At 38.2% G+C, this 14,814-nt stretch overlaps 1 protein-coding gene across 3 annotated transcripts in view; it reads right to left on the bottom strand.

Annotated features, from left to right (window-relative positions):
- Positions 1-6,636, bottom strand: part of vps13a (vacuolar protein sorting 13 homolog A) — a 110,297-nt gene extending 103,661 nt beyond the window's left edge. The window contains exons 1-4 of one of the 3 annotated variants that reach the window (XM_067412994.1): positions 6,367-6,636; positions 2,987-3,030; positions 2,818-2,860; positions 2,595-2,690 (exon numbers count right to left, since the gene is read on the bottom strand). In XM_067412994.1, the coding sequence (XP_067269095.1) occupies positions 2,595-2,690; positions 2,818-2,860; positions 2,987-3,030; positions 6,367-6,466 (283 nt within the window). In that variant the 5' untranslated portion in view covers positions 6,467-6,636. The remainder of the gene's footprint in view (positions 1-2,594; positions 2,691-2,817; positions 2,861-2,986; positions 3,031-6,366) is intronic. The other 2 variants (XM_067412996.1, XM_067412997.1) reach the window with 2 other exon arrangements.
- Positions 6,637-14,814: the final 8,178 nt, after the last annotated feature.

Below are 14,814 nucleotides of genomic sequence, written 5' to 3'. Positions count from 1 at the left end.
CAAACATCATTGCCTCCTCCTTCTTATGTAAATCTCGTGAATCCAAAACTCAACGGGAAAATAGTGCTTCTCAACATAAACCCAACAGTGACGCAGCATTGACAGCATTGTCTAGATAACGCAAGATGCTAGTACAGTAACAATAGGAAACACCAAGAAAGTACCATACAAAACTAAATAGTGTGTCTAATGACAAAGGGTAATATTATTTTCTATTACAAAATACAACCGTAGATACTTTGCTTAGATCGTTCACTCGATCCTTCTAGCAAACGTCACCTTTTCCACCCTATAAGTTAAAACGAGTCATTTGACAAGGCTATTCATTTTGTAAAAATATAAGTTATATATTTATATTTTTGAGAACTGAAGTATGGTGTTTCCAATGATGTTTTTGCCTATTTGTATTTCAGATTAGGCTACATCACAGTCACTGCGTAACGTTAGCCTACATTGTGACTAACGTTATATAAACATGCAATATCGTTGACGAAAAAAGACAAGTCTAAAATGTAGACTGAATGACACTTTAAGCAGAACATCTCAAACGGAGATTGATAAAATGCAGCTTACTTGTTTATTGGTGTTTTCAGATCATCACGTGAAAGAGAGCTTGCGTGCATATGGTTGCCAGATTGGATATGTTTAGGTAAAAACCGGAGTGTATAAGGGTTTCTTTTCACAGAAAAGCTCTGTTTGGGGGATTTAATTATTGTAATCTGGCAACCGCACGAACGCGAGCACTCTCTCACGCGTGGATGATCTGAAAACACCAATAAACAAGTAAGCTGCATTTTATCAATCTCCGTTTGAGATGTTCTGCTTAAAGTGTCATTCAGTCGGTGTGTGTTCTGTCAGGACGGTCAGGACTCACGAGCCGCTTTACTGAACTGCTGTGAGCTGTTGAAATAAGCCAATCAGAGCAGTGCTCAACATTAATATTCATGATCCTTCCAAATAAGGCAAAAACAGAGCATTACATCCTAGGGACAATTTATAGGGTTGTAAATGGACCTGTTAAACTGTATCTGGACAATATTTGCCCTTAAATAAGCCACATACCCTCAATGTAGATATCAGAGAACAATTTAACATATTGTTTCAAATCATTCTAGGGCACCTTTAAATCCTGTCTGTCTAGCGCACGCATCTTTTGTGGCTGTTTGAAAAGCAATCCGGTCGAATGTGTTTGCCACTACCTCTGGAAGTGGTCGAAAGCTAACAAGTTTAGTTTGAAACATGGCACGGTTTGCATGAAAAACTGGCGATGTGAAAACTATCACCGGAGTACCGAACCCGAGACTATCTGAAGGAGTTTGGTTGCACTCAAACTGGATGTGCACTTGTTCAGAAAGAAAAGGCATTTTAGCTGATTATGATGTCTTTAGTTCAACAAAACACATGTAAGAGATGATAGTGTTGATGATCTACCTTGGATGCGAGCTAGAGCGAGTCTGCATATTAATTGCGCATAGCAAGTGCAATCAGGGCGGCAAATGAATAGCTTGCAATCCGCCGTCTCCTCAGAAGAGTCCATTTGCAACAGCAGAAAGCGCCTTCATGCGACACACATGCTGTAAAGCTAAGTGTTGTTCACTATGCTTTGAATCTAGTTAAGTGTGAAACCATACCAAGGCTGTGGGGATGCCAGGAACTATCGCGCTACGATTCGGATCACAACAAACATATCCAGATGGTCTAGTCTGCTGTGATTGGTCTAACACTGACAGCGCATGTTAAATCCAAATACTCATTAGCATATCTTAATTTTAGCTCTAAATCTGAATTTCTAGCACTTGATACACAGTGGTAAGGAAAGTAACGGTCTCATCTCATGGAAGTCCATTAAAGTAGATTTGCTTTTGCTGCAAAATAAAAGCGTCTTAACATGTCGACAACATGAACCAAACTCTTCCAGTCTCAGCTACAGCTAGAGTGTTTGAGGGCAGGGCTGTCATGATCCGGTTCTTCTCTCTCTCTCTCTCTCTCTCTCTCTCTCTCTCTCTCACTCTCTCTCTCTCTCAGTCCTGTCGTGTGAGAGGCTGATTTATATTAGGGGAACTCCTCTGAATCGGAGAAGCACCACTCGCCGCTACCTCTCCCTAGGCCCATTCTCATTCCCTGGCTCACGGAGTCTTCTCTCACCTCCCACGTTACCACCAGGCTGACCGGGGCTGCGCTGTCTACTAGCCGAGACCTGAGTTTGAACTTTATTATACGCATTGTATTGAGCTCGCTGGCAAGCCCGGTGTTGAATTAAAGCTTCCATTATTTCTCAGCATCTGCTGTGTGATCCTCTTATCTTCATGACAGGGGCAAAGTAGACTCCGTTCACAAGCAGCCAATGAAGACCAAAGACTGGCATTATGCAAAAGTGTTACATTGTTACATAGGTTTGTAACAGGAAGTAAGACTGGAATTACTTTTGAGTCGTTTCAGGCAGTTCAGAATAGATTCTTTCTTTTAGGAGACAAGAACTTTATTCATTGTGCACTTTGATCTTTGAAACTTTGCAGATGCTTTACATTCACACAAAGCTGTATTACACACTGCATAAAAGGTAATGTCCGAAAAACCATAATAGTGGCACTTACTAGCAGTTGGCACGATGAGCAGGTAAACTTCATCCAGCGTGGCCTCCACAGACTGAGTGTACAGGTTCTTCCAAGGGATCTTCAACTCCAAACGACCTGACAAAGACAAATATAACCACTGAAAGAGCTCAAATCATAATGTATGCTATGCATGCTGGTTTTACAAAGTCACAAACATGATATTAGCAGTTCAATACAACACATCTGTCAGGTCTTTTCTTACCAATGTGTCCTGCTCTGACTTTGAAAGGGATGTCCAGTTGACTCTGTTACAGAGATAAGTGTCTCATTAGAGCATTAGTTCACAAAGCATTAGAAAAAGTAGTCCTTCATTGATATTCTTTACAAACAAATGTCATTACAAATCTAAAGTGAAACATAAAGCAACATACCAATGCATTTTCTTTTATCTCGAGGTTTCTTAATATAGCAGCACCTGCAAAAGAAACATTGACATATTACTCGCCTTTGTCTGTAATAATTCATAGTATCATTGAGCAAATATTTACAGAGTCAATAAAGCACATGGCATATCATAAAACTTTATAGGAAGGTTCTCCAGGACATCCCTATACCCCTTTTCCCTTGTGTCAGTCTATTATTATAAATCTAGATGAATTTAGCATTCATTACAATAAATAAATGTAGAAAAACTACACTCAATCATATTGACTTGGAAGCCCCCATTGCCAAACAATATTGCCTCATATTTCCCCATATTTCCTCTGATATTTGTGCTTGCTTTCAAACGTTACCAACAGAAACTGGGGAGTGTTATATAGTAGGGCTGGGTATTTACACTAATTTCACAATTCGATTCGATTTCGATTCCGATTCAATATTTAGATTATTTTAGATAAACATCCCGTACAATATACATGTCAAATTTTCTCAAGGAAAACAATCTCTGAACTAAAGCTGTAGACTATGAGAGTCAGAGGTCAGCCTACTATAATACTAAAGGTATAAAGGCAATAAACTGATATTTCTATTAGGGATGCCACAATACTCAATATAATATTGAACCATTCGGTACGGCATTCACGGTTCAATACGCGCTGGTGAATTGCACCATTTACAACCCTATCGGTTTTGCATTTAATTAATTATTTCTCTCCGTTTGAAATATTTCTCTCCGTTTATTTCGGCTCTGTTTGAGTATGCCTGTGAGTCTACGCGTTCATATGAGCAAATATCAAATCATATGCACTAAAGTTAGGCGGTGTTTAGCCGCGTTTTAAAGCCTTGCTGGTTAAACATTTCATTCTCGTGCTATGTTTTGCATTAAGCGCGCGCACTAAATGTCTGTCAAACACACGTGATTACTGGACAGTCTAACTGCGCTAATACTGTCACTTACACACAAGGTTAACATATAAACACAGTCGGTTTTGTCTAAAGTGAAAGTAAAATTGCGTACTTTCACTACGAGCAGGTCTTCAATTGATAGCAGCGCAGCCTATAGTGAGCACGCTGTCCTTAAAGGGACAGTTCACCTCTAAAATGATTTTAATTTTTTTTTAAAAACACCTTTAATACAGTAGTTTTTAATCAATGTTGTATATTGAAGGATATGTAGTTTTAATTTTAGCGTGGTTAAAACCGAGGTATGTATTGAACCGTGGACTAACTGTATTGTTGCATCCCTAATTTCTATACAAACACTTAAATTACACTCAATTAATTTTTATAATAATAATGTTCTATGAAATATAAACATCTAAATGGTGGCTGTCAAAAAAACTTGCCAGATTTATTTAAACATGCAGTAAATATTCAAGAACATTAAAAATTATAATGATTATGTAATATGGTGCCTATATTTGCCTAAATGCTCCTCTCTAGAGTTGATTTTTCCAGCCGACTGATGAGTTTATGGACACTGGATATGGTTTTTCTGAGGTAAATGTGACGTTTCGTGACATTGTTCACGAGCTGTTTTACTGACGTCTCTCCGCGGTTGAAACTGACTGAGCGAGTCCATGTGACGTGATACAGATTTCAGTGAGTTGTCCTGAATCTTTAACACACTTTCAGATGCTCATTCAGGTTTATTACGCGCTGTAACTGGTATTAAAGCGGAAGAGAAGATCCGTTCATGAGCCGCTTCCCTTGAGCTGAGCCAGAGCGATCAGAGATGATTTTGATTTATTAGATTGGAGGAGATACAATGCTCCGTTCATTCATCAACTGAAGACAGGATAGACTCATCGATTCTTGGGTTTAAAGAGTCCATATCGGTTCATGAAAATGAGAAACGTATTCATTCTAGTAGTTGTTGGTGTTTTATTTATTATGGTAATGGGTCAAAAACAACGAAGACAATAACTAGGCCTATTTTATTTATTTTATTTTGTATTACTTTTTTTGTGGGGCCAGTGGAAATTTGCTGAGGCCCTCAGAGGGCCCTGGGCCCCTGGTTAAGGGGGTTTCAAAGTGATTTTACTTCGGATAAAATATCTACTAAATTATTAAATGTAAATGCAAATGATTTACTACTACATCTATTGATTGTTATCACAGGCAGAGACAGAAAATTTCACAACGTTGTGGATGTTTTATGGTCAGAAAAATTATATTGGATGTCATATAAAATACAAGACAACAGGAGGTGATTTTACATTAATCAGACCCACTTAAAATTAGAGATTTAAAAAAAAACATATATAAATATGTTTTCATAAATATCTATATCAGTAAGGATGCAGCAGTGAAAACTAAAAAAGAGGAATAATTTTATTGCTGGGGAAAAATGAATCATGACATCCAAAATAAAAGTTTGTGTTTAAATAGTGTGTTTGTGTGTGTGTGTGTGTGTGTGTGTGTGTGTGTGTGTGTGTGTGTGTGTGTGTGTGTGTGTGTGTGTGTGTGCGTGTGCGTGTGCGTGTGTGTGTAATACACACATATGATGAATGTATATATTAAAGAAATATTTGCATGTATATAATTTATCTTATCTTATATACAAATAAATCAAAATTTTAAAAATATGCAATGATTGTCCTTAATTTATACATGCATGAGTGTGTATTTTTGTGTATAGATAATAATTATACACAGTACACACACACACATAAACACAAACATTTATTTTATATGTGATTAAATCCCGATTAACTTTTTCCCAGCACTAAATATTTTATATATTAACCTCTTCATTTTGTCAAAATATAGTATTACAAGATACATTGTTTATGTTTTATCATGTTAATAAAATCAAGAGAAATTGAATGAAATTGTACATCCGTGTTAAATAATATAGCAGAGTCATAATCTCTGATAAATGTCAAAGTGAACATTATCATGTTTTGACAGTCATGCTCCAGTGAAATGCATATAAACAGAAATGTATCCAGGATCTCAGAATGAAAGTGAAGCACGAGTTCCCACAAAAGTGAAACCTGTCTCATGAGTTACTTGAAGTTTTTGCTCCATTTTGAAGCTGGACAGTTTACATGAGGTATGAACTATCCCAATCCAGGTAATACCATACTATTTCAGAGTAACATATAATTAGAAAGAGGAGCTTATCAACATCCTTACAATAGATTTAAAGCAGAAGATCAGATTATGCATGTAGTACTGGGTTAGCTTTAGTTAAGGGTTACTGTAAAACGCATGTTCAAACCTGTCCTCAAAGCTTGACTCTCAGATTCCAGTGTAAGGTCAGCTGGCTCTTTTATATATAGCTGTGTATATTAATGGATGTACACAAACACGTTGTTAGCAGCAAAGACACGTTTGTATTTGACAGCTGGCTCGTTTACTGTACCTCCCCATATGCCGAGGCTGAGCTGCGAGCTGTCGAGGTTCACCACATAGTCGCCCAGAAACCTGTTCAGCACATCGACCACTACCGACTCGAACACCATCTTTAAGCGCCGTTTACGCGACCATCAGCAGGCGTTCAAACGACCATGAGCAAGCCTTCCTTCGTCTGCGTGTCCTAAGATTGTAGTTGGATTTACTGAGCGTCCCGTCCCGTTTCCTGAAATAAACATCACTGGAGGGACGGGGAGGTTCTTCGCACGCTTCACCGCTGCTCTGCCAGTGCGACAGCGCCCTCTGCCGCCAAACACCCCGCGCGACACTAGCGACACTCCGCCAAACGGCCGTTTGGATCACGTGGGCCTCGTGAGCCAATCATGTGTTGAGTTCTGCAACCGTCAGTCACCTCCGTAGGTAGAAAAAACTCACTTTGAAATAATAATAAATCGATATTACCCTTCACTTTAAAAGAAAAACATAATTTCTGTAAACAAGAGTCGGGAACAATTTTACAAGTCTTTTTCGGTTGTAGCTACTCATACAAATGTAATTTTAGCCACAAGTTTCATTATTTCAAGGGTGTTGAAACTTCATTAAAGGTGAACTATGTAGTATTTTTGCAGTAAAATATCCAAAAACCACTAGGCCAGTGTTATATATTTTGTTCAGTTGAGTACCTACAATCTCCCAGATGTTTCCAACTATTTGTAAATTGTGAGAAAATTGCTATTTTAACTAAGGACAGGGACGTTGCAGCATTGCATTTGAGAGAGTCGCCTGTCAATTGCGTCATATCTGCGCTACCCTCGGTTTCGGCTTTTATTTGGCAGGAGCGCTTTATTCTTAGCAGTGTGAACAACTGAACGCACGGAGTAACGTCATAACATCGTTTTAAACACACTTAAATGTATCTAATATGATAAACAGAGCTCCATTACCTCAAAATCATAACCGGAAGAGTGGATCTGTGCAGGCGCCCGGCAAATGAGTCCCGTCCCGTCATAATAAAAGTCCCGGTATTCGCGAGGCGGGTATTTGTTTAACAATCGCTCCAGCAGCTTTGCTCAGGTCCATAACACTCGGTCCTACTCTGCTTTACACTACAGTAACGTTAATAACCGCATGCATGAACGTGATTTCTGCCCGAGTCCTATTTTTCACCGGCTGTGATGAGAAGACCACATCTCCCAAGATGCTGCGCTCACACTTTGCGTCATCAAACTACGCATTTGTTTTGCATAGGCGCCCTCCAGTGGACAAAAGCTGCATAGTGCACCTTTAAGTTTCAATACCCTTAAGGGTTCACCCCCCCAAAAAAATTATGTATATAATTAATTCCTCAACCTCATGTCGATCCAAACCCGTAAGACCGTTCATCTTCAGAACGTAAATGAAGATATTTCTGATGAAATCCGAGAGCTTGCCATACAGCAATTCAATGAACACCTTCAAGGCCCAGAAAAATAGTAAAACATTGTTAAAATAGTCCATGTGACTCCAGAGGTTCGACCTTAATGTTATGATGAGAATACTTTTTTTGGTGTTTAGGATGTGTGCGGCACACTTGCGCAGTTGGCCAGCTCCTGCATCAGCATCAGATCAGCTAATGGTAAGCCGGTGTTCTGGTGTAGTTCGTAACGCAGAAGCGCTGCTCTGTATTTACTATTGGAGCCTATTTCCGCTACTAAATATCGTTATCCCAGAAATCTGACTTTTTTTCTCACAATTGCGAGTTGTAAAGTCACAATTCTGATTTTTTATCACAGAATTCTGACTTTATAACTCGCAATAGTGAGGGAAAAAAAGTCAGAATTCTGAGATAAAAAGTCGCAATTACTCTTTTTATTTTTTTATTTAGTGGCGGAAACGGGTTTCCATAATTTACTAAGTCAACAGCGTAGGAGACTGACACAGACGAGAAGAAATTGTTGAATAAAGTCGCTATCTTTGTTTGTTTTTGTGCACAAAAAGTATTCTCACTGCTTCATAACATTAAGTTTGAACCACTGGCGTCACATGAACTATTTTAACATTGTCTTTACTGCCTTTCTGGACCTTGAAAGTGTTAATTAAATATTTGGCTATGGAGGGTCAGAGAGCTCTTGGATTTCATCAAAAATATCTTAATTTGTGCAGATGAACGAAGGTCTTACAGGTTAGAAACTAGAAACAACATGATGGTGAGTAATTAATGAATTTTCATTTTTGGGTGAACAAACCTTTTAATTATTGATGTTTGTTTTTGTTTTGTTTTAACAAAATTGCTACAATAACTGATATATGGTTTTGTTTAGGGAATGTGATACTGATTTATTGGAGATGGACAATATAATTTAAAATCTTATTTTTATTTGGGAAATATACATTTTCTGATGCAAATTTTTGCTGTATTTTGATTGGATGGTTGTGATTTGCCATTGGTCAATCTCATGTTAGTGACAGGTCGCCACGCCCTCACACCAGTAAACACATATTTTGATTAACGAATACTTGGCACATTAATTTAATAAGATATCAGGCTGATGATGGGCACGATAAATCATGCATAATTAAAAATTGCTATAGATTTACATGTCCAGGTTTCTCAGAGCCGAAATCGTCATAGTTGGGTTGACTTTTATAGCAGAGAATGAGAGAATATGTTTAAAAAAAAAAATTTGTGTCGCCATCTGCTCAAATAGCACAAGAAAAATGCAACAACAGTGATTTTGTTTAAATAAAATCCTACCTTTATCTTTTTACTTTGGGCGACTGCATTTAGGGTTCAAAATTCATAAAAGTTGTTCATCTAATTATCAAAACTTTTATTTATCACATCTAGAGTTTGGTTTTTGCGTTTATCCAAAAGCCAATTGGAAAATCTGCACCTGTCGTAGCAAATTCTAAGTTCTTACTTGTCTCTAACTCTTTAAAGAAAAATCTATCAGAGCCGAAGTTCCAGGTCTCAGAAGAATTCACTTTATTGTTGGGACAACAACAAAGTGATATGCAGCTATTCATCTGACCATCTCTTCCTTAGCTCACACTTTTATACAGTTCTAGCTCAAGATTTCATGGCAGGTGCATTACTCCCCACACTTTTTGCCACAGTTACTGTATTCATAAACTTATCTAGTCTTCTTTGTAATGGTGGCCGACTGCCACTAGATTTTCTTTCTCATCCATTAGGCACCATTCTTTTTATAGTCACCTCATGTTTTTGTCCACAAATATATATAAACAATGTATCATATTTATCGGTGGACCTTCCCCGCCTTCCCAGTACATGACAGTTTCCCTGCGCTTCTTACCCATTTTCCCCTTACAACTAATGTAATATCTCCTCTTTCTCACGCTTTGCTGTTTTTTTTACAAGCGGCAGACCTTGGTTTCTTGGTGCTCAGCTGAGGCCAGCTTATACTGCAGCTAAGGCCTAGTGAAAATGAATTTCCTCTACACACCTCGCTATTAGCTCACCGCAACTCTGATTTGGTGGAATTTTCTGTACAGGACAGAATACCGCGTATTCTCTTGAGTAGGTTGAATTATTCACAGCCACTAAAGAAGTAAGGTCTATATAAAGTATGAATGTGTGTATTATGAATTTAATCTGGGCATAAAACATTGATTCGCCATGGTGTCATTATCACATGACCTACTTTACTGCCATTTATAAATCCTCCCCCATGGCCTCATGGGATTAAAAGTGTCCATCATATACACTCTTACAGGAAGTAGTAGGTCATCCGGGTACTTTTTGCCAGCTCTTTTATGAGTACTGTGAATTCTCTTTTGTCACTTACTGGTTTTCACCCACTATATATCATAGGGAAGTATATGATTTTTGGATGCAGCCCTTGCCCTGTATTCTGCTATTTTTTTTATTCTGTGAGATCACCAAAATGTTTGAATCAAAAACACATGACATGATCTATGTAAGCTAATCAAAAATGTAGTGACAACAGCAGTGTTTTACTAAACATTTTTCATATAAAATGCGTCATTGCTCTGAAAAAAAAAAAACTGTTGCAAGACGAATCAATGAATCGAACCTCAGCCTCACCAACCTGTTGTCTGGATGACACACTTACCTCCAGAGAAAGTGCTGTTGTCAAGGAAACAGCCACAGCTCATCTTACACCTGAAAGTCCCCGTTTCACATAATATGACCATATTCTGAATCTTTTATGTTGCCGTATACATTCAAAATCCAAATCACAAAAGGAGAAACACGTTGTTGGTCAAATGTGTCAGTGTGTAGAGGTGCTGTGAAGTGAAAAAGCTGATCAGAGCACAAGGAAAAGCTGAAATCATTTGGGAAGGATGGAAAATGTTCACATGCTGTCTCTCTTTATGAGAGAAGCAACCATCACATGTTAAAGGGGTCCTATTATGCACCTTTTCACAAGATGTAAAATAATTCTCTGATGTCCCCAGAGTGTGTATGAGAAGTTTTAGCTCAAAATACCCCAAAGATCATTTTTATAGCATGTTAAAATCGCCTATGAAGAGAACAGGGATAGTTTAGTTTAATTACGGTTATAATATCTGCTGATGAAGAGAGAACAGGGATAGTTTAGTTTAATTACGGTTATAATATCTGCTGATGAAGAGAACAGGGATAGTTTAGTTTAATTACGGTTATAACATGTTGTCATCTTGCTTTATGTCATGCTATTGCATTTGTGTTTGTACTGTATCAATAAATGTGAAAGACAGACGACAGCTTGAGCGACTCCCAAATGTGCTCGACTACAGCAACTCTTCCTCTTCTCCACATGTTCCTGGGGGCGGGGTTTATGTAAATTTTAGGGTTAGTGATGTCAATAACCCAGGAGGAAGTTTGTGTAGTCCCTACCAGCCATTTGTTGTAGTCCTTAAAAAGCAATTTCTGTAAAAGAAAATTTTAGTGTCGTAACTTTGCAGATGTCCTTTATGCTCAAACAGCGACATTTCACACTAACTAAAGTAAAAGTGATATCATTATCAACTACCCCTTGTGTATTGTGAGGCTCAATAAAGAGTTAGCAGATATCAAGCAGAGTCTACTAATACTCTTAGTAAAGTTACTAACAATCAACAGAATGTTCAAAAGCGACCATCAAAATAAACAAATACCACAATTCACAGGTAATATATTTACTTTACTTTACAATCACTTCGAGTTGTCTGAACTTGTTCCTGAGAGAAAGTACATCTTATCAGTAGATTTTTTTGAAAAATTATTGTTTTCAACCAACTCCAACCTTGAAGAAGCTGTGTGTCTTTGCGTGTGTTTTACTGGCCTTTGTTACAGGACCAGACCTTTGCAAGGCGAGCAACTGGCACACAGGGGTGATGAAAAGACTACAGGTCCTTCTAAAAAAATTAGCATATTGTGATAAAGTTCATTATTTTCCATAATGTAATGATAAAAATTCAACTTTCATATATTTTAGATTCATTGCACACCAACTGAAATATTTCAGGTCTTTTATTGTTTTAATACTGATGATTTTGGCATTCAGCTCATGAAAACCCAAAATTCTCCTAAAATTTGCATATTTCATCCGACCAATAAAATAAAAGTGTTTTTAATACAAAAAAAGTCAACCTTCAAATAATTATGTTCAGTTAAACACTCAATACTTGGCGGGGAATCCTTTTGCAGAAATGACTGCTTCGGTGCGGCGTGGAGGCGATCAGCCTGTGGCACTGCTGAAGTGTTCTGGAGGACCAGGATGCTTCGATAGCGGCCTTAAGCTCATCCAGAGTGTTGGGTCTCGCGTCTCTCAACTTTCTCTTCACAATATCCCACAGATTCTCGACGGGGTTCAGGTCAGGAGAGTTGAGCACAGTAATACCATGGTCAGTAAACCATTTACCAGTGGTTTTGGCACTGTGAGCAGGTGCCAGGTCGTGCTGAAAAACCAAATCTTCATCTCCATAAAGCTTTTCAGCAGATGGAAGAATGAAGGGCTCCAAAATCTCCTGATAGCGAGCTGCATTGACCCTGCCCTTGATAAAACACAGCGGACCAACACCAGCAGCTGACATGGCACCCCAGACCATCACTGACTGTGGGGACTTGACACTGGACTTCAGGCATTTTGGCATTTCCTTCTCCCCAGTCTTCCTCCAGACTCTGGCACCTTGATTTCCGAATGACATGCAAAATTTGCTTTCATCCGAAAAAAGTACTTTGGACCACTGAGCAACAGTCCAGTGCTGCTTCTCTGTAGCCCAAAAGTGTCTTGACCTGGGGAATGCGGCACCTGTAGCCCATTTCCTGCTCACGCCTGTGCACGGTGGCTCTGGATGTTTCTCCTCCAGACTCAGTCCACTGCTTCCGCAGGTCCCCCAAGGTCTGGAGTCGGCCCTTCTCCACAATCTTCCTCAGGGTCCGCTCACCTCTTCTCGTTGTGCAGCATTTTTGCCACACTTTTTCCTTCCGACAGACTTCCCACTGAGGTGCCTTGGTACAGCACTCTGGGAACAGCCTATTCGTTCAGAAATGTCTTTCTGTGTCTTCCCCTCTCGCTTGAGGGTGTTCATTCAAGACAGATTTAAATCTGATCGCTCAAACTACTTCAGGAGGTGGTCTGGGCCGCATTCCACATGAAACTGAACAGGTCTAAATGCATCTGGTTTTCGAAACCACATATGTAAATTTTACTCCTCCCAACAATGCTAAAAAAGAAACGTGTGAGAGTGTGTTAAAGGCTATATGACATTTTATAGCCAGATATGACGGCGCTCCTGCAGCCCGCACCGCCAAACTGGAAAAAATGCACTTCTTATTTAGGTTTTTTTTTTTTTTTTTTTTTACTTTTTTCCAGTCCAAATATCAAAATATTCTTAAATCAAGATGCATTAACTAGATAAGTAAAACGACATAAGATATTTTTTCCTTGTTTTCTGGGGAAAAATATCAAAATAAAGTGAGTTTTTGCTTAAAACAAGCAAAATGATCTGCCAATGGGGTGAGGAAAATAATCTTGTTTGGGACGGAAACAAGAAACAGATTTCAATCAGAAACAAGATTATTTTTCTCACCCCATTGACAGATAATTGTACTTGTTTTAAGCAAAAACTCATTTCATTTTGATTTTATTTTCAACAAAAAAAGAAAAAATATCTTGTGTCAGTTTACTTATCTAGTAAATTCATCTTGATTTCAGAATCGTTTGATATTTAGACTAGAAACAAGATAACTACTAAGTAAGAAGAGCATTTTTTGCAGTGCACAGATAAGTACAAACTACCACAAATAAAACCGAAAGAAGTCGCAGACACGCATTACACAATCATCTTCATTTAAAGGAAAGAAACTAAATGATCTTAGCTTAGGTTGTAAATAAAATAAAATGCAGCTCAAATCTGTTGTTTTCCGTGACCCATGTGCTTAGATCGTTAAAATAGGGCCCTATAACTTCAATTTAGATGTTCAATTTTAAATTTTAGATTACAAATTATTTTGTATAATATAAAATGTTTAGTTCAGGTACATATGCTTTACAGTAAACATTTACACTTCTTTTCACCTCTGCAGTAATCTGAACAGGTTAAAGGTCAGCTGAACGCTCACAAAGAGAAAAAGAAACATACTGCACAGATAAATGCTTTCAATGGGTTTTTTTTGGGGGGGGGGGGGGGGGGAGATTGGTGTGAAAACATTGACTAAAACACTGCAGATAACAATGGCAAAACAGATTACAGTGAACAAACACAAAAAACTTAATACAAAAAGAAAGTCACTTGTGTTTTCACTGGCAGCCCATTTCTGTGGTAGTGTTTGCTTAAATCTCTTAAGACAGTCGATGATTTGTGCACATATAATCTAGAATGAATCTGTCACTACTACTGATGACTGTAAAATACACACACACACACACACACACACACACACACACACACACACACACACACACACTCACATAAACACATACTCTGATGAAATTCTTTGGGCCCAGTGGACTGTGCTGTTGTTGCTGGAATGCTGTAAATGTGGTTTCCTCCATCTCAGCCGGTCTTACGTAGAGCATTTACAGTACAGATGTTCATCTTTTAAGCCCTAAAATCCAGAGGACAATTAGCAAGTTTGAGTGCGGGGTCCTCGCTGGAGTTTTTAGTGGTTTTTGGAGTAAAATACGGTCTGTCTTTACATTTCATTTTGGCACAGTTTGTTCTACAACACCAATTACAAAACATTTATACCTCCGTTGAGAATTATAAAACTATTGTGTGCTTTAAAAAAAGTTTCTACTTGAAAGACTACAATGGTTGTTTGTTTGCTCAAGTATTGAAACTCACATCCTTGAAACTTGAACCTTGAAGTAGTGTTAACCAGACCTTATTTTCTTTTAAGAGATAGCTCTCCTAAAAATGAAAATTTTGCCATTAATTCCTCACCCTTTTGTCATCACAAACCCATAAGACCTTCATTCATCTTCGGAACACAAATGAAGATATTTTTGATGAAATCTGAGAGATT

This window comes from Pseudorasbora parva, chromosome 13 (assembly GCF_024679245.1).
Source record: "Pseudorasbora parva isolate DD20220531a chromosome 13, ASM2467924v1, whole genome shotgun sequence".
Lineage (NCBI taxonomy): Eukaryota > Metazoa > Chordata > Actinopteri > Cypriniformes > Gobionidae > Pseudorasbora > Pseudorasbora parva.
This window is presented reverse-complemented; position numbering and strand designations above follow the sequence as displayed.